The sequence below is a fragment of the Rutilus rutilus genome, assembly GCF_951802725.1.
Source record: "Rutilus rutilus genome assembly, chromosome: 2".
Lineage (NCBI taxonomy): Eukaryota > Metazoa > Chordata > Actinopteri > Cypriniformes > Leuciscidae > Rutilus > Rutilus rutilus.
This window is the reverse complement of record NC_140210.1, coordinates 59,420,368-59,448,353: the sequence shown is the minus strand read 5'-3', so window position 1 is coordinate 59,448,353 and position 27,986 is coordinate 59,420,368. Positions and strand designations below refer to the sequence as shown.

The 27,986-nt window shown below is 39.6% G+C and overlaps 1 protein-coding gene across 1 annotated transcript in view; it reads left to right on the top strand.

Annotated features, from left to right (window-relative positions):
• Positions 1 to 27,731, top strand: part of LOC311286306 (NACHT, LRR and PYD domains-containing protein 1 homolog) — a 50,556-nt gene extending 22,825 nt beyond the window's left edge. Inside the window, exons 5-11 of the mRNA XM_084402445.1 lie at positions 11,133 to 11,306; positions 11,397 to 11,570; positions 12,220 to 12,393; positions 13,047 to 13,220; positions 23,040 to 23,086; positions 23,167 to 23,746; positions 24,946 to 27,731. Coding sequence (XP_084258571.1) covers positions 11,133 to 11,306; positions 11,397 to 11,570; positions 12,220 to 12,393; positions 13,047 to 13,220; positions 23,040 to 23,086; positions 23,167 to 23,746; positions 24,946 to 26,002 — 2,380 coding nt within the window. The 3' untranslated portion in view covers positions 26,003 to 27,731. The remainder of the gene's footprint in view (positions 1 to 11,132; positions 11,307 to 11,396; positions 11,571 to 12,219; positions 12,394 to 13,046; positions 13,221 to 23,039; positions 23,087 to 23,166; positions 23,747 to 24,945) is intronic.
• Positions 27,732 to 27,986: the final 255 nt, after the last annotated feature.

The following is a 27,986-nucleotide window of genomic DNA, read 5'->3' as shown; positions in this document are numbered from 1 at the left end:
TTATTTGTTAGTCTAGCCACGGTGTTAAATAAAAACCTAGGATTGTTTTGGTTATTTTCTATTAGTTTGCGGAGGTGCTCAGCCCTGGCTGCTTTTAGGGCCTTTTTATAACGTGACATACTGTCTTTCCACGCGATTCTAAAAACATCTGAATTAGTTTGTTTCCATTTACGCTCTAAATTACGGGTTTCTCTCTTTAGATCATGCGTAGTATTGTTGTACCATGGTGCTTTACTTTTCTCTCAGACCTTTTTTAGTCTAATGGGTCCAACAATATCCAATTTTCCAGAGAGAATGGTGCTCATAGTGCCAGTTAGTTCTTCTAGTACATCTGTTTGTTTGGGTTCACTGAGCAGCTGAGACAGATCAGATAAGCAATTTGAGAAATTATCTATGGTGGATGGAAGAATTGTTCTGCCTAATCGATAACGCGGCGCAGCATGAAATATTACAGGGGTACGTAATATGCAAGTTACCATGTAATGGTCAGTTACATCATCACTTTGTGGAATGATATCTATATCGGTTGGATCGGTTCCATGTGATATAATTAAATCGAGTGTATGATTAAAACGATGAGTTGGTCCGGTAACGTTTTGCTTAACCCCAAAGGAGTTTAATAAATCTATAAATGCAGTCCCTAACGCATCATTTTGATTATCTATGTGTATGTTAAAATCTCCAACAATTAAAGCTTTATCGACATTGACCAATAGGTCTGAGAGAAAATCTGCGAACTCTTTTAGGAAATCAGCGTAAGGCCCTGGCGGTCTATATACGGTAGCCAAGGCTAAAGATAATAGGGATGTTTTTCTAACATCTAAGAGCGTAACATTTAGTACAAGTACTTCAAACGAAATAAACTTATAACCCGTTTTCTGAGTAACACTAAGAAAATCTCTATAGATTGTTGCAATACCGCCGCCACGACCAATCAGACGGGGCTCATGCTTATAGGAGTATCCTGATGGAGTAGACTCATTTAGACCAAAATAATCATTTGGTTTAAGCCAGGTTTCAGTAAGGCAAAGTACATCGATGCTATTATCTGTGACTATTTCATTTACAATAACTGCCTTAGGTGTGAGTGATCTAATGTTTAGAAGATCTAGCTTTAGAAATTGTTTTTGTTTACTAATAGCAACATTTTCTGTTTTAATAACAATTAGATTTTTCCTAGATCCTGCAGTAGATTTATTATTTGATCGCACTAAACGAGGAATAGACACAATTTCTATGCAATGTTCTACACTAGTATTTATATCAGTTAATTTGGTGCAGCAGAGACTATGATTTGGACTTTTGGTTACTAGTCAAAAGGTATTTAATATTTTGGAGATGTTATCCGACAGAAGATCCGCTCCGAATCTGCTTGGGTGTAAGCCATCAGCACGGAAAAGCCTAGGACGCTCCCAAAACAGATTCCAAATATTTACAAAGAGCAGTTTCTGTTCATTACACCATGACGTTAACCATTAATTTAGCGCGAATAATCTACTAAACTTTTCATGTCCTAGTCGATACGTGGGAAGCGGTCCTGACACAATGATCGTTATATCAGGCGATGTGCTGCGTACCGTATCGATCAGATTCCTGAAGTCTTTCTTCAGAACCTCCGTCTGGCGCAGCCTGATGTCGTTCGCTCCCGTGTGCAAGACCACAGTTCCGACGCGCACGTCACCGTTCAGAATCTCGGGTACGTGAGCAGCGATTTCAGAAACACGAGCACCAGGAAAGCAGTGACTGTGCACCTTACTTTTACCTAACGTTGCGCGTACGTGCCGAACGATGGAATCGCCGATGATCACAGCATCGCGTTCCGTTTCGCAGAGAGGGGAGAAGCGGTTTTGGGTGGATATCTCGAAAACCGGGAGGGTCGGAGAGAGTCTTGGTCTAGACCTGACTCGCGTCTTCCGCGGAACCATCCAGGCTTCGTGGTGGCGTGTTGGAGCCGGAGTGAACGAGACCATGGCTGATCGCGACCGATGCTGAGAAACGCACGGAGTAGACGAGATCGGAGTCAGCGGGTTAGTAACGTTAATCACTGATTTGTGTGCATCGGCGCGTGATGTTTCAAGAGCTAAACAGCGGTCTATCAGCTCGGCTTGTTTTACTAAAAGGTCGTGGATCTGTTTCTCAACAGCTTCCAGCTCAGACTGCACCGCGTGCAGCTCAAATGTGTCCTCACCTGCACCAAAAGGTAGACTACTTACATCTGATATATTCGCCATTTTAACAGATGACGGCATATAATCCGGTTTTTTTTTTTGTGGTATGGGTGTAGAGTAGACGCACGATAGGAGAAAAATGTTTGTAAGTGAGTGTTGAAGACGCGTTCAGCCGTGATCCACGGACGTAACCTATAAAAGTATCCGGCGTTGGATCTCAGAAGGTCTCCCATCCAAGGACTAACCAGGCTCAGCCCTGCTTAGCTTCAGTGGGCAACCAGTCTTGGGCTACAGGGTGATATGGCTGCCAGCAGTATCTTGAAACTACCCAAGCAGCATTTCGCGTTCGGATGTGACGGCGGAATGAATACATATATTTAAATTAAATTATCCATCAAATTGTCATTCTCCTTACTGTCTTGCGAGTTAACAATAATGCCTGACCAGTAAATTACTTGATGAACAAAGAAAACATTTTGGCATTAGGGATTGGAATTAGTTCATGCCTAAAAATGTTAAAGTTCTAAATTAAATAGAATTTAGTTTAATTTTAAAATTTATCGCTGGAGTGAATGGGAATATGATTTATTGAAATTATTTGAAAAAATCTAAGTGTTTCTTAAAGGGCATCTTGCAGGTTTTTTTCTTTTTTCAAAATGAATATAACCTTGTATGAAAATACCATATGAAAAGTAAATGCAGGATTAAAAATTGTTTTGCAAGACATAAGGGCACAAATTTAGTAGAAAACATGACAGTTTTCTTGACCGTGTTGAAAAAACGCCTTTTTTCACCATCGCGTCATATGACGTCACATGAGGGAGTCGTTTGCCGGCTCTGCGTTCACTCAGTGCAGAGTAGGTTGGTATTCTGTTGGAGCGGTCATGATTCAGTGTGTTTTCGCTGGTTACTGTATTTCAATTAATCATCGTCGTGGTAAATGATTGTGAATTATGGCCTGTCAGGACATCGAGTCCACAGGTTTCCGAATAAGAAAAAGGACGGTGCGATCTTCAGTGCCTGTGTGTGTTTTGTGCAGGGTAAGAGACAGGACTTCACTTCTGCTTCTGCTTTGAAAAACGCGGTAGTGTGTAGCGTTCACTTTAGACCGGATGATTATAATCCCGGCGATATGTGCACACTGTACCGACTCATTCATCGGGTCTTAAATGAAGTTAAATCAGTTCTTAAATGAAGTTATTTTCCAGCTAAAGTTAATTTGTTTGATTCACTTCCGTCACAACGATCATTAGTTATTAACTTAGGGGCCGCTACCACGACACCGTTTTAACAGGAAACTCTACACAGACTTTAAACGCGAAACCTGTGAGAACGCTTATGGCGTGCACATGCGTATTAAGAGTTCAGTCTATTGGTATGCGCGTTTGAATTAGAGATGCACCGATTACAATTTTCTAGGCCGATTCCGATTTCCGATTTTTCACTGAGTTTGACCTGCCGATTCCGATTTAATTTTTTTCTAACCACTTTACAGCACACACAAATATTTATTTTCCATCTTTTCTTTAACCCTTTCACGCGTAAGTTTAAAATATTCTAACTGACACCCCCACCCCCCGAGTGAGTTTTTTCGCGAACGTTCCCTTTAATGTTTCCATGGCGACGCGTCACGCGATACACCGCAGCCACAATAAAACTGTATGACAGATGTGTCGCTTTTATTTCACTTTTCCTTTTTTATTCAAAATATTCACAAACTTGCTTACCATGTCATCAACTAGCCTATCTGATATTCCGATTCTCAAATACGTGTAAGTGAGTGGTCGTTTAAAAACCTTTAATCTTGATCTATAATGAGATGGGCGCCGCAATGTTGTCCTGTCAGTCGGATTTACAGCACGTGAATTCATCAGTTTCTCCGAAATAAATGCAAGAAAGTGGCCGGTGAACTGAGAAGAATAGAGTAAACTTTATAGTTACTTCCACTATGTTTGTCTGATATGAATAACACACATGTCGGCAAATTATATTTGAATAGATTGTTATTGCTGCTTCCACAGACATCAGTGTGTGTTTTACAAACTCCAAATGTATTGTTTTAATCGTGCTTGTGTATTTAAATATCTGAAACCTACATATAACAAACATTAATAAACATTATGAGGTTGAAAACACTGCTTAGTTGTGCCATAACAGCGCTGAACGCGTCCGACTCTGGCTCAGCGCCAGGCAGCCAACGCGCGAAAGCACAGTTTGAATCTGGCAGTTATGCGACGTCACTGAACATCTAAATGTGGCACCGCACCGTACTCTCAGGGGCACAGACATACAAATCTCATATATGAGACCGTACCGCTCAAAAGGTTAATCATGCGGCGCCCGAGTGCATTTGACCGGCATAAAATCGGCATATGTCAGACTGACCGGCCGGTCGCCGGTCATGGCCGATCACGTGAAAATCGGCCAATTCCGGTCACCAGCCGATCAATCGGTGCATCTCTAGTTTGAATATATGTGCGCAGGTTTGTAATTCCCTACAAACCAAGCCTTAAAAAACTACTTGTCTGGCCTTAACATTTTTGATACAGAATTTTATCACTTCGGGGTAGATACGCAAACCGAATTTTCCCGACAACGCTTTATCTGTAGAGTGGTAAAGGGATCCTCCATAAGGAGAAACTAGTTGGCATTTTAGCACCCCCGCTAAGACATCGGGTCCAGGTGCAGGTCCTTCATCAGATCTGGATATAGGCTGCGGGAAAACCTTGGGATAAACAAAAACACAAAAATTAGCATAGATGCCATTCTTCTTATGATGTAACGAGTACATCAGGATTAATGGGAAGTGGTTCCAGTTCTGGCTGACCTGATCTATGCAGTCTAACATTGAATTATAGAAGTCTATAATGTATTATGTGTATGCTAGGTCAAAGAGATGTGTTTTTAGTCTAGCTTTGAACTGACAGAGTGTGTCTGCTTCCCGGACAATGTTAGGAAGACTGTTCCAAAGTTTTGGAGCTAAATAGGAGAAGGATCTACCGCCAGCAGTCGATTTTGATATTCTAGGTATTATCAACTGGCCGGAATTTTGAGATCACAATAGATGTGAAGGACTATAATGCGTTAAGAGCTCGCTCAAGTACTGCGGAGCTAAACCATTTAGTGCTTTGTAAGTAATCATCAATATTTTAAAATGTATACAATGTTTAATAGGGAGCCAATGCAGTGTTGACAGAACCGGGCTAATATGGTCATACTTCCTGGTTCTGGTAAGAACTCGAGCTGCTGCATTTTGAACTAGCTGTAGTTTGTTTATTTAAGCGTGCAGGGCAACCACCCTGTAGAGCATTACAATAATCTAGCCTTGAGGTCATGAACGCATTAACTAATTGTTCCGCATTTGTCGATGAGAGCATATGGAAAAATGCGGTTTTACAGATACTAGACACGTGACTTTCAAATGAAAAATTGGTATCAAAGACCACACCCAGGTTCCTAACCGACGACGAAGACTTAACAGAGCAGCCATCCAGTGTTAGACAGTATTCTAGTATTCTAGTATTCTATTACGTGAGGAAGTTTTTTTTGTCCAATAATTAGAATCTCTGTTTTTTCAGAATTTAGTAGTTGGAAATTACTAGTCATCCAATCTTTTTTATCAGCTATGCATTCCGTTAATTTTGTGAATTGGTTTTTTTTCATTAGGTTGTGAGGAAATTTAGAGCTGAGTATCATCGGCATAACAGTGAAAGCTAATTCCATGCTTCCTAATGATATCTCCTAATGGTAGCATGTACAGAGTGAACAGCAGTGGGCCTAGTACTGAGCCTTGTGGTACGCCATACTGAACTTGTGATCGATATGACATCTCTTTATTTACTGCTACAAACTGATAACGGTCAGATAAGTATGATTTTAAACCATGCTAATGCAATTCCACTAATGCCAACATAATTTTCAAGTCTATTTAAAAGAATGTTGTGGTTAATAGTGTCAAATGCAGCACTTTAGATTGAGTAACACCAATAGAGAGACACAACCATCAACCACCGGATGATAAGAGCAAATAATTTGTGACTCTAATGAGAGCTGTCTTATTGGTACGGTCTAAATCCTGACTGAAAATCCTTGTAGATATCTTTTTTTTCTAAAAAGGAACATAGTTGTGAAGATACTGCCTTTTCTAGTATCTTTGACAGAAAGGGTAGATTCGAGATCGGCCTGAAATTGACTAATTTTGTAGGATCAAGTTGCGTTTTTTTAACAAGCGGTTTAATCATAGCCAGCTTGAAGGTTTTCGGTACGTTTCCTAGAGACAAAGATGAATTAATGATAGTAAGAAGAGGATCTATTACCTCTGGAAGCATCTCTTTCAGTAGCTTAGTCGGTATGGGGTCTAACATACATGTTGTTGGTTTAGATGATTTAATGAGTTTAGCGAATTCTTCCTCTCTGTTTTCTTCCAGTTGCGCTCCATTTTTCTGGCTGCTCTCTTAAGGGCCTGAGTGTGCTCGTTGTACCACGGCGTTGGACTATTTTCTTTAATCTTCTTTAAGAGCAACGGAGCAACTGTGTCTAAAGTGCTGGAAAAGAGAGAGTTAAAAGTTTCTGTTGCAGTATCGAGTTCTTCTAAGCTATCTGGGATGCTGAGATGATGAAACTGATCAGGAATATTATTAATAAAGCAATCTTTAGTGACAGAAGTGATAGGTCTCACATATTTGTAACACGGAGTCGGCTTTGCAGCCTTGGCTAAATGTAATTTACACAAGACTAGATAATGATCTGAGATGTCATCGCTCTGCTGCAGAATTTCAACGGCACCAACATTTATTCTGTGTGATAATATTAGATCTTGAGTATGATTACGACAATGAGTAGGTCCTGACATGTGTTTTCTAACTCCAATAGAGTTCAGAATGTCTTTAAATGCCAATCCCAATGCATCTTTTTCATTACCTACAAGTATATTAAAATCACCAACAAAGTCTGTATGGTGCCCTGGTGGCCTGTTTACAGTAGCCAGCACAAATTTCAAATGTGATTTGTCATTTACACTATATATTTTTACATTAAGCACCCACCCCTTCAAAAGAAGTATATTTAAAACTAGATTTCTTAGTGATTTTGAAAATATTACTATAAATTACAGCGACACCTCTCCCTTTGCATTTCAGATGAGGTTCATGTTTATAACAGTAATCTTGTGGGGTGGACTCATTTAAAGTGATGTAATCATTTGGTTTTAGCCAGGTTTCTGTCAAACACAGCACATCTAGGTTATTATCTGAAATCATATCTAGGGGTGCACCGATCCGACTTTTTCAGTCCCGATACCGATACCGATGCCTGGGCTTTGTGTATCTGTCGATACCCGATACCGATCCGATACTATAGTTGAATTAATAATAAACTGTATACCTTCCACCTTATACCTTCCTTGAAGAGACTAAAGGCACCAGACTTTACTAACTAAACATAACTAAGACAAAATAACAGATGTATGTAATGTGTTGTATTCTTATTTATTTAAAAAACAATTGTGCATTCAAATCGAACATAGAATATAATCAAACTTCTTTAAATAAATGTAAAAAAAATCAAATTAAAATGTAGCGGTGGAAACAAAAAAACTGTGTTTCCAAAAATTGTAAACATGTAAAAATATAAAGTGCAAAGTCCTGCAACAGGAATTTAAAATGCAACATAGCAGCTGAACCTGAGAATAAAAAAATAAAAAGTTGGTCGAACAACAACTTGATCACACATACAAATAATAATAACCAAACATTGTAATGTGTGTCACACCACCATCACAAACATGACCTGTGAATGCTCACTTAATCAGCAATGGCAAATTTAAATGTCAGTTTTAATGATCATTATGTTTCATATTTTTAAAAATGAAAACAAAAAGAAGCAGGGTTGTGTTTTATATTTCGTGTTGTTAATATGCAGTAAAGATAATCAATGTACGCGTTTGCCTGAACCACATTTATGTGGCCATTAATATGTTTAAGATTTTTTTTTTTAAATGAAAAGAGGTAGAGTGGTGTTGTATAACATACTTCGTTTTATTTTCGGCTAAAATATACATAAAGAGATTACCGGAGTAGCCAGAGCGAGCTGAGTGACGCGATCAAGAACGCATGCTGTTCCATTTGCAGAATAACCGGACTCGCGTCCTCTCGTCCTCGGGAGTTCGTTCTCCTGAGTCGAACTTGGCAAGTCCGAACTACCAAGGAGGACGCAAGTCCGAAGTTTGCGTACTTGATATTGAGAAACGGCCTCTGGCTCGCTCCATGTTGCTTCTAGCATGCGACACGCGTGAAGCTGACGAATGACGTAGGTTCTGCTGCGACGACGAGAAAAAAAGAAAGAAAAAAAAAACCTGGATCGGCCCGTGGATCTGTTATTTTTTCCGATCCCCGATCCAGCTATTTTATCAGTATCGCGGCCGATATCCGATCCTAGTATCGGATCGGTGCACCCCTAATCATATCATTAACAATAAGTGCTTTTGAAGTAAGGGATCGAATATTCAGCAACCCAAGCTTTATCATTTGCTCATCTGTATTATAGCTGTTTTTTATTTGTTGAACATCAATAAAAATTTTAACCTTAATTTAAACGTGTTTTGGATTTCCAAATTCGGGGAACAGACACAGTCTCTATGTGATGATAGCTAGGTGAAAGAGTGTCTATGTGATGGGATTTATCTGACCTTGGTGATGTGAGACAGCTAGCAGACGGTCAGTTAAGCCAGTCTGTCTGCTTCCTAACCTGAGCCCCAGATTGTCAGACTATGAGCCAAATTACTAGAGAGAAGAGCAGCACCATCCCAGGAGGGTTGAATACCATCTCTTTTCAACAGGTCAGGTCTGCCCCAAAAACTGTTCCAATTGTCTATGAATTCTATATTATTTTGCGGACACCACTTCAACAGCCAGCCATTGAGTGAACACAATCTACTGACTATCTCATCACTCCTGTGAACAGGAAGGGGGCCAGAGCAAATTACAGTGCCTGACATCGTACTTGCAAGTTCACACACCTCTTTAATATTAATTTTGGTGATCTCCGACTGGCGGAGTCGAACATCATTTGTGCCGACGTGAATAATAATCTTAGAGAATTTACAATTAGCATTTGCCAGCACTTTTAAATTTGCTTTGATGTCAGGCGCTCTGGCTCCCGGCAAACATGTGACTATGGTGGCTGGTGTCTCTATTTTCACGTTCCATGTAATAGAATCGCCAATAACTAGGACACAATCAACAGGATTCTCAGTGGGTGTTTCACTGAGTGGGGGGAACCTGTTTAATGTTGTTATCGGAATGGAAGAGCGGTGTTTTGTCCCGCGACTATAGCTTCTCACCGTCGCCCAGTTGCCCTGCTGCATGGGCTCTACTTCAGCCAGAACCGAACAATGTACAGAGTTCACTAAGCTAGTCGCATCCAAAGCAGCATCTAAAGCCCTTGCATTCTTACTATCCTCGATTAAAGTTTGGATGCGTGTCTTTAGTTCTGAAATCTTCCCCGTCAGCTTTACTATCTCCCTGCATTTATCACATGTAAATCCTGTGCTGACAGAGAAGGATATGCTAAACATGTTACATGAGGTGCAAGTAACAATAAGAGGAGAAGATGACATGACTTACCGTGTTTGTTGACTGATCCTACTCACCTAAGTTGTTTGATGGACTCGTAAAAGGCGCAAGTGCGTGCGAGAAAAATAAATAAATAAAGAGCGCGCGGATGGCACACTAACAGGCTAGCGAATTACTAGCGTGTTGTGCTAGCAATAACGATTTAGATTGAAGCTAGCTATGTCAGGTTAATGTGTGATGTTGAGTAAGTTATATTTAGCAGTATAAAGAACAAGGAATGATAGTAAATAATGATTCAAAACAGAAAGATATACAAAACTTTCAGATGCACACCAACGCAAACAGCAGCAGAAGCAACAAGGCAGACAGGAGCAATCGATCAGCGATTCCAAGGAATTGATCACTCCTTTTACAGCTTTGTTTTTGAAGACAAACCCACGCCTCGAAGAGTGGATGACTTGTTTACTCGGGTTTAGGCTGCGACCATATTAATCTGTATACATTTCAAAACAAATGTTTCTACTCTACACTGAGAAAGTGTTTTTGTTCAGCAAAAACAGCTTTTTGAAGATGCTCTTCCAAGTGTTGCTCTTCCATGCTCTTCCATGTTGAAAAATATCATGTAGGACAGGAAATATGGTAATAATTTGCATTTTGATCTGGAGCCATATTATTGAGTTTTTATGTCGTTTTATGCTGATGCTGTAAAAGGTTTAAGCATTTTTAGATGATTTAGTGTAGACAGACAATTTTTTAAAACCGCTAGTGTGGACTGAGAGAATTTTGAAATGTAAATGCTATTTTTAAATTGTGGCTTTTTCTATTTGACCACTGTAGGACGTACAGTTTATTTTGACTAAAATAGGATTACTTTATGAATGTTATAATTCAGTATCTCATATAATGTTACTCTGAGTTGACCCCATCTAGGGGTTGAAGTTGGAGACTCAAGGCCTCTGGGGATGATGGACCTGTGACTTCACCTGGGGATGTGGTCAGAGCCGAAAGTGACAGTCTTTGACCTCACAGCCCAATTCCATGTGAAACAGATTCGTTCTACATTATATCTTGGAAATCCTTTATCTACTTGAAATTTTGTTTTAGTTTTTTTTGTATATATTTACTTTTTTGTTATAAATACTTCTCAGTTTGGAATAACTAGGTTATGCTATGGACAAGGGAACCCTATGGTCAGTGAGTGTCAAGCTGTTCATCCACCAATGTTGACTACTTCTCCACAATGACCACATATATCACAATATTTGACTTTATTTTATCTTTGTATTGTCAATTATTTATCTATGTTTTTCTAGTTTTTAAGGTGCAACTGCTGCCACTTTAAAGAAAAGCACCCTGAACCCCAATTTATTGTGCTGTATTTACTCTCTTCTAGTCTTGTTGGCTGTAATCTCACTGGTCAGGATTGTGAAATTGTGTCATCAGCTCTACAATCCTCGAACTGTGTCCTGAGAGAGCTGGACCTGAGTAACAATGACCTACAGGAGCCAAGAGTGAAGCTGCTCTCTGAAGGACTGAAAAGCCCACACTGTCAACTGCAGATACTAAGGTATGTAAGAACATATGAGAGATTATTTACAGTCTGCTGGTCATAATGTTGATGTGTGTTTGTAGATGGTCTGACTGTGTGTGTCTGTAGGTTGTCTGGCTGTATGGTGACAGAGGAAGGCTGTGGTTATGTGTCTTCAGCTCTGAGTTCAAACCCCTCACACTTGAGAGAGCTGGACCTGACGAACAATGACCTGCAGGATTCAGGAGTGAAGATTATTTCTGAAGGACTGAAGAGGCCAAACTGTCAGCTTCAGATTCTGAGGTATTTAAGAATATATAAGAGATTTACCACACCAACACAGAAAAGATACAAAGGGACAGGTGCTAGCTGTTGGAGATTATGTGGGAAAAGGGAATCTAACCATTATCATATTTTTGGGGAGTGTCAGAAATTAACCTAGTTTTGGCAAGGGATTAAAGTAAATTTGGAAGCTGTTTTTGAGGTGATGATTCCTTTCAAGTGTGAATGTTTATATCTGGCTAATAGTTCTTTTGATGGGTGGAATAACATTGATAAGAAACTGATGTTAATTCTTCTGGCAGCCAGTAAAAAAGTAATTACAAAGAAATGGCTAAAACCAGAGCCACTTACAGTTGATGATTGAGTTGACATATTACACTATATATATATATATATATATATATATATATATATATATATGTGTGATGGAAAAGCTTTAAAAGCTTGAGTTTTGAATTTCCATGACCATTGACAGACATGATGGGTTATAATGCTGTCTCTGTATTGACGCATAGGCCTATGTTTTTGTTTTATTGTAAAGAAGAATTTCTTCCTTGAGAAATGTATATATTTGTCCGCTGAAATTGAAATAAGCACATATAAGAGATTATTTACAGTCTGCCTGTCATGTGTGTTTTTGTAGATGATCTGACTGTGTGTGTGTCTGTAGGTTGTCTGGCTGTATGGTGACAGAGGAAGGCTGTGGTTATGTTTCTTCAGCTTTGAGTTCAAACCCCTCACACTTGAGAGAGCTGGACCTGACGAACAATGACCTGCAGGATTCAGGAGTGAAGATTATTTCTGAAGGACTGAAGAGGCCAAACTGTCAGCTTCAGATTCTGAGGTATTTAAGAATATATAAGAGATTTACCACACCAACACAGAAAAGATACAAAGGGACAGGTGCTAGCTGTTGGAGATTATGTGGGAAAAGGGAATCTAACCATTATCATATTTTTGGGGAGTGTCAGAAATTAACCTAGTTTTGGCAAGGGATTAAAGTAAATTTGGAAGCTGTTTTTGAGGTGATGATTCCTTTCAAGTGTGAATGTTTATATCTGGCTAATAGTTCTTTTGATGGGTGGAATAACATTGATAAGAAACTGATTTTAATTCTTCTGGCAGCCAGTAAAAAAGTAATTACAAAGAAATGGCTAAAACCAGAGCCACTTACAGTTGATGATTGAGTTGACATATTACACTATATATATATATATATATATATATATATATATATATATATATATATATATATATGTGATGGAAAAGCTTTAAAAGCTTGAGTTTTGAATTTCCATGACCATTGACAGACATGATGGGTTATAATGCTGTCTCTGTATTGACGCATATGTTTTTGTTTTATTGTAAAGAAGAATTTCTTCCTTGAGAAATGTATATATTTGTCCGCTGAAATTGAAATAAGCACATATAAGAGATTATTTACAGTCTGCCTGTCATGTGTGTTTTTGTAGATGATCTGACTGTGTGTGTCTGTAGGTTGTCTGGCTGTATGGTGACAGAGGAAGGCTGTGGTTATGTTTCTTCAGCTTTGAGTTCAAACCCATCACACCTGAGAGAGCTGGATCTGAGCTTCAATCACCCAGGAGAATCAGGAGTCAAGCTGCTCTCTGACAAATGGATGGATCCAAACTGCTCACTGCAGATACTCAAGTATGTGGGACAATAAGAGATCCGGTTTATACCTGGTATTAAGATCTGCCTCAGGTGATCTGACCACAAGTTGGTTACTCTCATTCGGATGTAGAGCAATAAACTCTCATAGAATGTATTTATTACCAATATATTGAATAGGGCTGTCAAGCAGTTAAATTTTTTTATCAAATTAATTACATGATGTGGCGATTAATTAATTACACGCACATCAAATTTGGCTAAGAAATAGATAATTGTAAGTCATTGTGTAAAGCATCAATAGACATTACAAAAAGTAGTTTCAGAAAGAAATATTTGATTCAGCATAGACTTTATTATACATATTTTTTTATCATGAGGTTGAGTAAATGATGACTGAATTTTAATTTTTGGATGAACTATACCTTTAATGTTGTAATACTGTACACCCAAAGCGCTTTACAATCATATCAGGGAATCTCTCCTCAACCACCACCACTGTGCAGCATCTACCTGGATTATGCGATGGCAGCCACAGAACAACGGCGCCAGTGCGCTCACCACACACCAGATATAGGTGGAGAGGAGAGAGAGTGATAGAGCCAATTCAGTGGATGGGGATTTTTAGGAGGCCATGATTGGTAAGGGCCAATGGGTGGAATGTGGCCAGGACACCGGGGTTACACCCCCACTCTTTCCCAAGTGCCATGGGATTTTTAATAACCACCGAGTCAAGACCTCAGTTTAACGTCTCATCCAAAGGATGGTGCTCTTTTGACAGTATTGTGTCCCCGTCACTATACTGGGGTGTTAGGACCCACACAGACCACAGGGTGAGCACCCCCTACTGGCCTCACTAACACCTCCTCCAGCAGCAACCTGATTTTCTCAGGAGGTCTCCTATCCAGGTACTGACCAGGCTCAGCCCTACTTAGCTTCAGTGGGCAACCAGTATTGGGCTACAGCGTGATATGGCTGCTGGTGCATATTGAAATATGAAATTATTATTTTTTAATGAGATTATGCTCTAAATAAGAAACTAAAACTGCCAGTAGGTGGCAGTCAAGTCAAGTAGCATTTATTTAAATAGCACTTTTTACAATGCAGATAGTTTCAATGCAGCTTTACAGAGATAACAGGAAAATAATGCAACAAAGTTTGTTTCCAGAAGAAAATAGTGTCACAGTCCAGCTTAAGTAAGTTCAGTGATGTTTCATTTTTGTTGTGCTCTCTCTCCATGGAATTCGAAAAAATGTCTATTTTTTTAAATATTTTTTTTTCCAGTTGCGCTCCATTTTTCTGGCTGCTCTCTTAAGGGGCTGAGTGTGCTCGTTGTACCACGGCATTGAACTATTTTCTTTAATCTTCTTTAAGTGCAAAGGAGCAACTGTGACTAAAGTGCTGGAAAAATCCAAAGTTTCTGTCGCAATATCGAGTTCTTCTAAGCTATCTGGGATGCTGAGATGATGAAACTGATCAGGAATATTATTAATAAAGCAATCTTTAGTGGCAGAAGTGATAGTTCTAACATATTTGTAACACTGAGTTGGCTTTTTCAACCTTGGCTAAATGGAGTTTACACGAGACTAGATAATGATCTGAAATGTCTTCGCTCTGCTGCAGAATTTCAACAGCATCAACATTTATTCCGTGTGATAATATTAGATCTAAAGTATGATGTTGACAATGAGTGAGTCCTGACACATGTTGTCTAACTCCAATAGAGTTTAGAATGTCTTTAAATGCCAATCCCAATGAATCTTTTTCATTACCTACAAGTATATTAAAATCACCAACAATTAGGACTTTATCTGCAGCCAGTACTAACTCTGATAGAAAGTCAGCAAATTCTTTGATAAAGTCTGTATGGTGCCCTGGTGGCCTGTATACAGTAGCCAGCACAAATCTCAAACTCATTTAAAGTAATGTAATCGCCTGGTTTTAGCCAGGTTTCTGTCAAACACAACACTTCTAGGTTATAATCTGTAATCATATCATTAACAATAAGTGCTTTTAAAGTAAGGGATCGAATATTCAGCAACCCAAGCTTTATCATTTGTTCATCTGTATTATATCTTGTTGAACATCAATAAAATTGTCACCCTTAAATGGGTTTGGAAGTTTTTTGTATTTCCTAATTCGGGGAACAGACACAGTCTCTATATGATTAAATCTAGGTGAAAGAGGCTCTATGTGATGGGATTTATCTGACCTCTGTGACGTGAGACAGCTAGCAGATGGTCGGTTTAGCCAGTCTGTCTGCTTCCTGACCTGAGCCCCAGATTGACATGTTTGAGCTCTAATACTATGTGCCATATCACTAGAGAGAAGAGCAGCACCATCCCAGGAGGGATAATAGAATTGCCAATAACTAGGGCACATTCAACAGGATTCTCAGTGGGTGTTTCTCTCAGTAGGGAGAATCTATTTGTTATTGTAATCTGAACAGAAGAGCTGTGTTTTGTCCCATGTCTACATCGTCTCACGGTCACCCAGTTGCCCTGCTGCACGGGCTCTACTTCAGCCGGAACCGATGATCAATGTACAGAGTTCACTAAGCTAGTTGCATCCAAAGCAGTATCTAAAGGCCTTGCACTCTTCAAATCAAAATCAAATAAAATTTTATTTGTAGAGCGCCTTACAACAACCAGAAGGTGCACAAGGCGCTTTCCAGTAAAAACATCAATAGACAACAATATATAAAAACATAAATGTACTTAAAAATAGCAGTCGAGTGAGAGGCTACGTGTTAAAAGCTTGTCTGAATAGATGTGTTTTCAACTGTGATTTAAAAACACTCAACACGGTGATGCTTCGTAGGTGTGCTTGAAGTGCGTTCCACAGCTTTGGGCCCTGGATGGCAAATGACCGGCCTCCAAACTTTTTATATTTGAACTTGGGAATGACCAGAGAGGTGTGTTCAGAGGAGTGCAGAGTTCTGGCTGGTTGGTAGACCGTTACTAATTCGGCGAGGTAAGCCGGAGCCAGACCATTGATGGCCTTGAACACAAACAGCAGGATCTTATACTCCACCCTAAATCGCACCGGGAGCCAGTGGAGCGAGCGGAGGACTGGGGTGATGTGTGAGCGTTTGGAGGTGTTGAAGAGAAGGTGTGCTGCCGCGTTTTGTACCAGTTGAAGCCGATTGAGAAGTGATTGATTAAGTCCAGTGTAGAGGGCATTGCAGTAGTATATCCTCGAGCTGATGAAGGCATGAATGGCTTTTTCAAGGTCAGCTCTTGACAAGAAAGGTTTTACCTTACTGAGGAGCCTTAGCTGGTAAAAGCTCGCCCTCACAACTGCACTAATCTGTTTGTTATACTGCATACTTTTGTCAAAAATAACACCTAGGTTACGCACAGTGGGTGCAAACTGAGGTGTTAGAGGACCAAAACTGAGAGAACTGTTGGGTGAGTCCGGGCTGAACAGGATGTACTCAGTCTTTCCTTCATTTAGATGAAAGCCAAAAGCCACTGTTTGATGTCCTGAAGGCAGTTATGGAGAGGGTCCAGCGCAGAACGATTGCTCAGAATCACAGGAAGGTAGATCTGGAGGTTGTCTGCATAGAAATGAAATTGAACGTTGTGATTGGAGATGAGTTGACCAAGTGGCAGCATATAAAGTGAAAACAGAATAGGACCAAGAATGGATCCTTGAGGCACACCGGATGACAGGGGGGCAGCTGAGGAGGAAAAGTCATTAAGCATTACTGAAAAAGTTCTGTTAGTGAGATATGAAGAGAACCAATTGAGCACCGCGCCCTGCAGACCAGCAGGATGTTGAAGACGGGAGATGATGATGGCATGATCCACGGTGTCAAATGCAGCGGTCAGGTCCAGTAACACCAAAACCACAGAGCTTTTACTGTCCAGGGCTCCAAGAACGTAATTATTGACCCTCAGTAACGCTGATTCGGTGCTATGTCTAGACCTGAAACCGGACTGAAATTTATCACCAATGACATGCAGTTGGAGGTGAGACTGAAGCTGGGACAAAACAAGCTTCTCCATCAACTTAGACAGAAGTGACAGGTGAGATATTGGGCAGAAGTTGGACAGTATGGAGGGATCAAGGTTGGGTCTCTTGAGCAGCGGTCTAACAATAGCGTGTTTGAGAGCAGTGGGAACAGTTCCCAAACTAAGACAGCTGTTTATGAAGGAGACAAGGAGGGGACCTATGATGTCAATAACCTCCTTCAAAATCCTGGCAGGAACAGCACAGCTTTTTTGAGGTCCACAAGAGTAACTGCCTCAAAGTTCTCCAGCACACATTGCGCCGCTCGGGAGGACATAACAACAGCAGGGGCTTGTGTAATGGTTTGCCTAACAGACAAAACCTTGTCCAAAAAGTATTGTTTGAATGCATTGCATGTATTTTCAGATACATCATTCAAAGCAACAGACACCGGATTTATGACAGAATTAATAGTGCTGAACAGGATTCCAGGGCGGTGGCTGTTGCTATTGATGAGATTGGAAAGATACTGTCCTTTAGCTTCCTTCACTGCTCTCTGATAGGTGGCAAGACTGTATCATGAATATCTAATACATGATGAGTAAGTTATATTTAACAATATAAACAACAAGAAATGATAGTAAATAGAGGTTCAAAATAGAAAGCTATACAGATCTCACAGACGCAAACCAGCAGCAAGGCAGACAGGTAAATGTCTTAATGATTAAAGCTGCCGTCTGCAAAAAAATTTTGATCATATTCAGTAGGGGTGTAACGATTCGTTTTAACAACGATTCGATTCGATTCGCGATTCATGGTTGTCGATACGATTCAAGGACGATATTGGTTCATTTAGAACGATACGATCCGAAACGATTCAGTGACTTGAAATCGATTCAGTAACTTTTTAGCCAAAAATTCTTGTAAGGGAATCAGGTATCAATTAATTATAGATATAAACAAACAAGTAAACAACAATTAATGTAAAATGCATTCACATTTTATTTTAATAAGTAGGACTGAACGATTATGACAAAAATGATAATTGTTGATTATTCCCTTGAAATTGTAATTGTGATTATTAATTACGATTATCACAACATAGAATGATGTTTTGAATAGTTTGGCCATGGGACCCACATTTCCCCATGGTCATCAAGCCGCGACCCACCTTTTTAGGAATTATATAAGCCTATTATAATACATTTGTTTACACAAAAATTGTTGACACACAAGTTCTGTCCCCCTTTACTTAACAATTTTTTTTTAAGAATATGACAAATACTGATAGACAGTAGGCACTGCGAGGTTAAGCTATTAAATAGCAGTCCCAAACTAGTTTTTGTTAATACAATCTTGGTATGAGCCACCAGTCATATAAAAATATACAAAACCAGTAAGTGGCATTTTGTTATGGAAACAAACAACAATTAGGCTACCATGGTGATACACAATACTTAGAAGAACTGGTAAAGAAACATGGAAACTGCTCCTGATAAATAGCAACACACATGACGTACCAATAACGTAATATATTGGTATTTTACTTTTATTTCTTAACTTACTAATTTACGACGTTGCATGCTCGTATTTCTTTTGCGCTTTAGTGAAGTGATACAGCGCGCTCCGGCGCATTTGCGCGTGCAATTGAAGAGTGTGCGCTACTGCAGTACAGCGGCTGAGAGGACAGGACAGTCCGTTTTTCTGAGGCGAGAGACTTTGCGCTGCTTGTTGTCTTTGCGCTGCTGCTGGCGCGTCACGCATGGCGACGACGACACAGATAGGCAGACTGAATCGAGTAACGTTTAACGCCTTTATCATTAAAAGTGCAAAGAAAAAACATCCATATAAAGTCTAACGTGCTTAAATCCAATGCGCTATTTCCTAGTATCGATACAATCGATTCATTACCTTTTAAAACGATATTAGATCGATATATGTCGTCCGGAAGGCCAACTTGCCGAGCACAGATCGATCCAGTTGGATCGTAGGAATATAAATCGATACATCGATGTAGTTGATGAATCGTTACACCCCTAATATTCAGTGAAATCGACACTATAATCCGACAGAACAACATAAATAAGGTGGTTTTAGAAAAAAACCCGAGCTTCTAACTCCACCTGGAGCGTGTTATTTGTTTTGCAAAAATCCACCGCTCCCGGATTATCGGGTCCAATCAGCGCAGGGGGGTGTGAGATCTGACTGTCAATCACAGTTCGTGCACACGCCACAGATCCCCTCTCCCTCGCGCAGACGCGCACGTTACAATATCACATGCACACGACACGCCTGAAGTTCGCCTGAAGATTGTACGAAGCGTGATGGCGGAGAGAAAATCTACTAACAAGCATCCAATTCCTCTGTTATTGCTATCTATGGATAGATTAGCCAGGGCAACCTACCTCCGAGTCCATGGTGTTGATCGATGCTGAAGAGACGGACGCGTTCACAGAAAATCAGGTACACACGCACTGACGATGGGCGGGTGCTCGTTGGTAGTGGGGGAGGGACATGAGAGTTGTAAACATTCAAAATTTTGGCTACGTCAACCCAATCTGCCAGACTTGCCGACTGCAGCTTTAATTCATTGAATTTGTCACATTTCCTAAGTGTGGTGCAGGCAGAAGGCAAGAGGAAGATAATCCATTCAAACAGACTTTACTAATACAAGGAAAACCTAAACCAAACTCAGAACAAACCTTAACGAGAACCGACAACAGAAGACTGAAACACAGGCAGATTTATACTGGGAGAAAACAAAGAGAACTAATTAGGTTCTTTAATTAACTAACAGCTGAAAACAATGAATAATTAAATTAGAAACCATGTGACAAATAAACAAGCTAACTGAGGTAGGGTGATCATTCATTCATTCGTTTGTTTTGTTCAAACGGCTGATTCATTCAGGAATGAACCATCTTTATGAATGGTCCATATAATCATTGGTTCACCCGATTCGTCCAAATCGCAGATTCAGAAATGAAACGCCGCTGTCACAGTGCTGTGTTGTAGGACACTCGCGAACACGATGATGAAGACAAAGGTAATCTTTAATAAATCTACAGGCAAAAGAATCCAAACAGAGAGAACGGCTTTCAATAATAACACTGTCCTTTCAAGCCTTCCTGCATTGATTATGTAAATTGCGTGTGGTGGGAAGTGCAGCAACTCAATCCACACACTAGAGTCTACATACATGAAATGACCTATGTTAGTATATCAAGGATAGTAATTGTAACGATATTAGCTCAAAGGGCAAATATTAATAATAATTCATAATTACCAATTCTGATTAATTATTAATATTTGGGTCAGTTAATTAGATTAACTTTGAGGTAAGCCAAATTAATATTACAACCAATTAATCAGTTCCAACGAACTCTTTGATTATTCATTTATTCTAAGAAAAAGTGTGTATTTTTCATGGTCACTGAAAAATAATTATTCCTTAGCCTGTACAGCACTTAGAGCATGTAACAAGATCAAGATCGTAAAAGGGACTTTGTATGCAAACAGAGGATCAGAAATCAAATTCATAAAGTTTTATTAACTAAATCACAAACATAACTAAACTAAACAAACAAACATACATACACACATTCATCCATACATACATGCATAGGTAAAGTGGTGAGTGTTATGGAACCGTAAGCAGGAAATAGAACTCTGGAGCAAGATCTATTTTAGTATGAAAATAACCATCAGCTTATTTCAGAGCACTTCATCAAATGTATACTTTCAAGTCAGTTGCAGTGGATACAATTCTTGAAGTGGTTGAAATTGGAGTGCGTTGATGGGTCCCTGAGTGTCAAAAGTCATTGGTGCAAGTTGCCATCGTGTGGTTCCGAAGCTGTTGTGGGTCAGAGCTCGCATGGTGGCTTCGATCACATGGCTGTTGTGAGTCGCCTGGCCTGCTGAGGGCACGCTGGACGTCCCGTGGCATCCTGAAGTGCCGAGAAGGCCAAGAGTTGATGGTTGACCGTTCAGTGATGGTAGGTTTGCAGTTTTGCAGTCTGAAGAGAAGTCTGACTAGGCAAGACTGCTATCATGTATACAATTATTTCGATCCTCAAATTACCAATTTATAGAAACCAAACATGGTATACGTGAGGTTACATGGGCTGTGGGTCCCATAATAGATATATAGTATCAACAGATAGCAGTATTACAAGACACAACACAAGACAATCCTTTACCAAAGTAACTCATTCACAAAATGTTCTGGAATGCATGTTCATTTCATGTTAGTCAGTTCATCAATAAATGAATGCAGGAGAGCCTTTTCTAATGTGTTCTGTGGGTTTTGTAGCAGAAGCTCTGTCCGCATTGCTAAAAGTCATAAAACTCCTTATCTGATCGTTGTCTGGGTAACTAGGACCGTCTTGTCCTGTGTGGGGGATGGGATGCAGATCCCAGAGAAGTATGAAAGTTTTTATGGTACATGTACCAAATGTGTGTCTGATTTGGTCTCATTCGTTACAAATGAGTTATGGTCAAATCATTCAATAATTTATACCACAGTCTTAAATGATGTCGAGTTTGATACGAGATAAATGATACGAGTTTATTTGAAATATTAGGTTTTTAGTTCTGTCTCTGTGACTTTCTCACTGCACCCAAACTTTGAAGTTGATTTAGATCTTTTTCAAAAAATATCTGTGGTATTGTGTGTCTGCTATTTAATAAAGAAACATTTCTGCCATTTTTGCAGCGCTGTAACAAGACAGAATGTGCAGAGGTTACCATACAATGTTTGTGTTTTTAACATCAGTTGACCATTTAATGAGTGAATTTTCAATTGTGGGTGAAATATCCTGGGGCCCGTTCTTCGTACGTCGCTAACTCAGTTAGCTGGATTTGATTGTTGGCGATTTGGCATGATCTTGGATTGTTTGGTTCTTCGACGCTCATCCTGGACTTGCTGTCATAGCAACAGGTGCGCAATCTTAAACCTGCTCTGGAGCAGCTTATTTCATGTAAACAGGATTAGGCTGCGGCTTCATAAGCAGAGCTGATACGAGAAGTCCAGTGCAGCGCGATAGTGCACTTTCTGAGATATATATTTTTCTCGTGACTCATGAGATTGTCGTTTACATTATTAATTTGTTGGAAACGCACATTTATTTTCTACTTGTCGGAGTCTGGCTTTAACTACAGCACAAACTGTATGCATTGCCCTAAGATTATTTGCGAGTGGCTCTTTCCTTTACACTATTGGAGATGCGGAGAACTTGATGGAAAGTGCTGTCTGTCGTGTCATTCAGAGTTTACCGCTAGTTTTAGTTTTTTTTTTTTTTTTTTTGGCATTTCCAAGCCACTTAAGAACCAATGTTGTAAAGCAGTTTTTTTTAAAGCCGTTTTTTTTTTTTTTTGTCATGCCTGAGTGTTTCAACAGAGTCTGCACACATACGTCATGTTGGTGACGTACACAGTGCGAGACGAGGGATGTAGTTCATTGAACGATTTTCACATAAAACTAAATGTTACTCTTCTGTTTTATGACAAACTGCGACTTTCTTGACTTTCATAATTACTTCAGGTACACAAATCACTTAAAACTGATTTTTTTGGGACAAGTGAGATTTTAAGCCTGGGCACCGTTTTAGAACATGCTGAATGCCAATATATAGTCAAACAAATGAGAACATACACAATGTCCTCAATTTTTGAAGTGGTCCTCAGTTTACTGGTGTGTATCCTGGTGAATGTACCCAAAAGGGACATAAGCAAACACACACACACACACACACACACTCTTGTGTTCAAAGGGAGGATGTTGCACACACACACACACACACACACACACACACACACACACACACACACTGACACACACATGCACACACACACTTTTTTATGTTTCCTTTAGAAATGAATGTGAATCATGTGTGTGTTTTATAGTGTGGATCATTGTGGAGAGTTCAGCATGACAGCAGGATTACACAAATGTAGGTCTACACACACAATCATTTAGTGATTTATTGTTGATTTGTGTCATTTAGTGAAATTTTTCTCTTCTTGTGTTCAGATGCCTGTGATCTCACACTGGATCCAAAGACAGCACACACTCGTCTCATTCTGTCTGATGAGAACAGGACAGTGAAGCGTGTGAAAGAGCGTCAGCCGTATCCTGATCATCCAGAGAGATTTGATGGAGTTATTCCTCAGGTTCTGTGTGGAGAGAGTCTGACTGGACGCTGTTACTGGGAGGCTGAATGGAGCGGATATGAAGCTGATATATCAGTGACATATAAAGGAATCAGCAGGAAAGGAGAGAGTGAAGACTGTGTGTTTGGATGCAATGACAAATCCTGGAGTCTGTTCTGCTCTGATGAATTCACTGTCCGTCACAATAATTACAGAACTGGTATTCCTGTCGTCTCTTCATCCTCTAAGAGAGCAGGAGTGTATGTGGACGTGTCGGCCGGCACTCTGTCCTTCTACAGCGTCTCTGACACACACACACTCACACACTTACACACATTCAACACCACATTCACTGAACCCCTCTATGCTGGATTTAGGGTTGTTTATTATAACTCCCCAGTGTCTCTGTGTGACATTAAACAGCGTCCTGAGAGAAACAACAGTGATACACACACAACCGGGTGAGTGAAATATACTGTGTCTTAGTGAAGGATTTCTCCAGACTGAATAATAGTTCAATCCTCTGTTCTTCATACATCACTAAACACTAGAGATGCACCATATTGGGTTTGTGCTGATACTCCATATGCTGATATTTCACAACATGTTTTGGCCAGTACCAATAAATACATATTTTCCTTTGTTTTGAAACAACACAGAGTCTCTCCTGTGCAGAGACTATAAACACATTATTCTTCATTTTAGTTAGTTTAGAGCTAAATCTATTTCTCCTTCAGTTTCAGAGTTGTGAGGTCTCTGTGAATAGGGCTTAAGACTGATTTACTGGTATTTCTCTAAAGCTCCTGATCACACACGATCTCTAAACTGTAATTTGCTATTAATTTTCTGTAATTTTCTAGCTGTAGTGTGATCTTCTTTTCTATTAATATTCCTGCAGACGAGGAATAAGACAGAAATAGTCAAATTCACTCAGTATTACTTGATCCATTCCAGCACTCCCTCAATTACAATCAAGCACAATTAACTGTAGACAGTTGTGTTGTGCGCAGTAAAACAGTCCAGTTCTTTATAGTCAAACTCATTTATTATGTTTGATAATGAACATTTCTGTCCACCCCAGACTGCTGATGGTCTTTATCTGTCCACCTCTGTGAAAATATCCACAGTTAAAAACACTGATTTATAGAAGACTGGACACATTATTCAGCTTGAGCTTATTGATGGAGAATATAGAGTTCATGTTGGCTAGTTAAACATAAACATAACTGGACAATTATGTGTGAATTAAACTGTCATTATAGTATATATGTGTTTGTTATATTAGATTGTGTGTTATTAGTGAGTGACATCACAGGTGTCAGTCACAGCATTATATACTAGCTTTATATTTTCTCTCTGTCAAACTGCCTGTCAAATAGTTTTTATAGTAAACTGTTTGTATGTTGTTGGTTTTGAATTGTTGGTAATACTTTACAATAAGGTCCCATTAGTTAACATTCGTTAATGCATTAACTGTATTTGTTAACGTTAGTTAGTCAACTGTTCATTGTTAGTTCATGTTAGTTCAGGTCCATTAAATAATATTGACAGATACAACTTTTGATGTTAATAATGTATTAATAAACATTGAAAATAACATTAACTGAGATGAATAAAAGCAGCTGACTCTTTGCTTCTGCCTTCTTCTGGTTCTTCACAGGTTCTCTCAGCCCAAACCTTCTGGGCTCGATATTCACCCGCTGCTGAACTGTCAGTCTTGTGTCCATATAGCTGATTCTGATCAGTGGCTTCAGATTGAGCCGTCGGCCTGTACAGATGAAGGAGGGTCAAAGTTCAGGGTCAGCACTGACCCAGGCCGTTACGAGTGTGTCAGGACCAGAATGCGATGGGTCTGTGACTGTGTCGTCACCCTTCAGTACCGTACCGTAGACGGACTCTTCCTCAACGCAGAGCTGGAGAGGCTGCAGTGCAACCGGATCGGTCCAGTGATTGACGTGACGGTGATCTCAGGGAAACTGGAGGAAGTTCATCTGCCCCATTACGCCTGTTTAGGAGAGTCTGACCCCTCTCTCAAAGATGCTGTGAAAGTCCTCACCGTAAAAGACGAGGAAATAACCACAGAACCTGTGAATAGTGATCAGAATTGTCCTAAGAGCTCGTGGACCTTTCCTGATTCCATTCCCCGTCTCTCTCCCACCTCACCTCCTGTCAACTCTCTACTGTCCTGTCCCAATAAAAGGCAAAAATCACCAAAAAAACTATATAAAAAAAAGAAAAAAAAGAATTGTCCTAAGAGAGACGAGCCGTGTCAGAATAGTGATCAGAATTGTCCTAAGAGCTCGCGGCCCTTTCCTGATTCCATTCCCCGTCTCTCTCCCACCTCACCTCCTGTCAACTCTCTACTGTCCTGTCCCAATAAAAGGCAAAAATCACCAAAAAAACTATATAAAAAAAAGAAAAAAAAGAATTGTCCTAAGAAAGACGGGCCGTGTCAGAATAGTGAGGCAGATAAAGCAAGATATTTTGATAAGCATTGGCCAGATCTCATTCAGAGGGTTACAAATGTTGAGATCATTGCAGATAAACTGTGTCAGCAAGGACTAATTCATAAGGAACAACATTCAGAAATCACACATGACCGTTTAACCAGTGAGAAGCGCATGAGAAAGATCTGTGAAATTATAAACAAACAAAAAGATCCTGTGAAAGCTGAATTAATCTCAATTCTTCAGAAAGAGAAGCTTTACCACTTTTGAACATTGGTCTGAATTGCTATTCTATTCTAATTATGTCTTTTGGTATATGAAGTACTTATGGGTCGTAGTAAACCACAATTGTAACTGTATTAAAAAGTGGTTTTATAAAGAAAGACACCAGGGGCCCTATTTTAACGATCTGAAACGCAAGTGTCAAAGCGCAAAGCGCAAGTAACTTTGTGGGCGGGTCTTGGCGCTGTTGCTATTTTCCCGGCGGGATAAATGACTCTTGCGCCCGGCGCAAATCTAAAAGGGGTTGGTCTGAAGTAGCTTCATTATTCATAGGTGTGGTTTGGGCGTAACGTGAAATAAACCAATCAGAGCATCATCTCACATTCCCTTTAAGAGCAGACGCACTTTTTCCTTGGCGTATTGCTATTATAACGGCGGATTTGCCAGGCACGTGCCAGGAGCGGTTCACAGCCGAGGAGACCAACGCTCTCGTCACGGCCGTAAAAGAGAGAGAAGTGACATTGGGGATGGGAGAAACACACCCAAATTAGCTTCGTGTAAACAGGCATATAATAATGTGGGTAAATGTGTAAGCTGGATGTATGCTTTTATAATAAATTATTATATTTATAATAAATTGTCTATCTATCTATCTATCTATCTATCTATCTATCTATCTATCTATCTATCTATCTATCGTTTGTAATAATATGATTTGCAAAAATGAAAACTGCTGCTTCTGTGTAGATTAGAGAATCACAGTGTATGGGCGTTGTGCACTCTATACATTATGGTCAAGCATGGGCCCTTAAAATAGCATAATGAACAACGCGCCACTGACTTTAGACTAGGTTTTTTCTGGCCAGTGGCGCAATTGTTTTATGGAACAGTAAAATAGCACCAGGGAACGTTTGCGCCAGAACACGCCTCCTTTTTTGCGCTGAACCGCCCAGGGAGCGCAAGTTCATTCCCTAGTTTAGCGACGTGCTTCTGTGGAGGGAAAAGCGCGCTTTGCGCGGGTGCAAAATAGGAATGAAACATGCGTCGGTGTACAAAGTCAATTGCGCTGGGTGCAAGATAGGGCCCCAAAAGTTGTTGTTAAACAATTTATCAAGAAAGTGTTATATAATTTAAGACACTTGTAATAATCATTGTAACCATATATTGAGAAAATGGTTTATAAAGAAAAACACTGCAATTGTTGTTGTAAAATCATTTATTGAGAAAATGGTTTATAAAGAAAAAATACCACACTGAATGTTGAAGTCATTTATTAAGCAATAAAGTATAGTAGAGAGAAATGTAACATGTATTAGAAAGCATTTTCCTGAATATTAAGAGAAGGATGCAAGTATTACAGATTGATGTGTTGCAGACTGGACGCAGGAGAAAGCAGAGGATGAAAGCCCGTAGAAAAAGGACAACGAGATGGAGAGCTTTATATGCGGAGGTCCTAAGGGGTTTTCCAGAACTAATGACAGTCCAAGACTTTGGGTTTGACCGATTGTCTGTAAAGGACTGAATATATGCTGAGGGAGTTTCCAGGAGGGGATTTCTGAACATGTCAAAAAGTTTGATGGACCTTAAAAGGAATGTCCAGGCAGACGTTGATCCACCTGGACCGCCTCTCCGGTGCTAAATGCCTTTGCTGTTGTGCCTCCTGCAGTCAAAGCTTGCAAACTGTGGGTTTTTGATTTTTTTCTCTTTTGTTTTATTTTTTATATTAATACGTTATATGTAAACTAGTTAACCTGTATTCAATAAAGAAAAATATCTATAATCGAAATTAAGAAGCCTGCCTGCCATAAGTCTCTGTTTTACAAAAGATTGAGCTGAACTGACTATGGAGAAGTCTTCTGTGATCTAAATATTGTAAGTATGGAAATTTAAATGCTTATTGTTTAGAACAGATTTGACTTACTTTACCTTACCTGAGAATAATTAAAATTAGGTAAAAGGTGTTTAAAATGATGCACCATAAAACAATTTTTATAGATTACCCATAAACTATGAAATGTTGTAGTTTATTAAA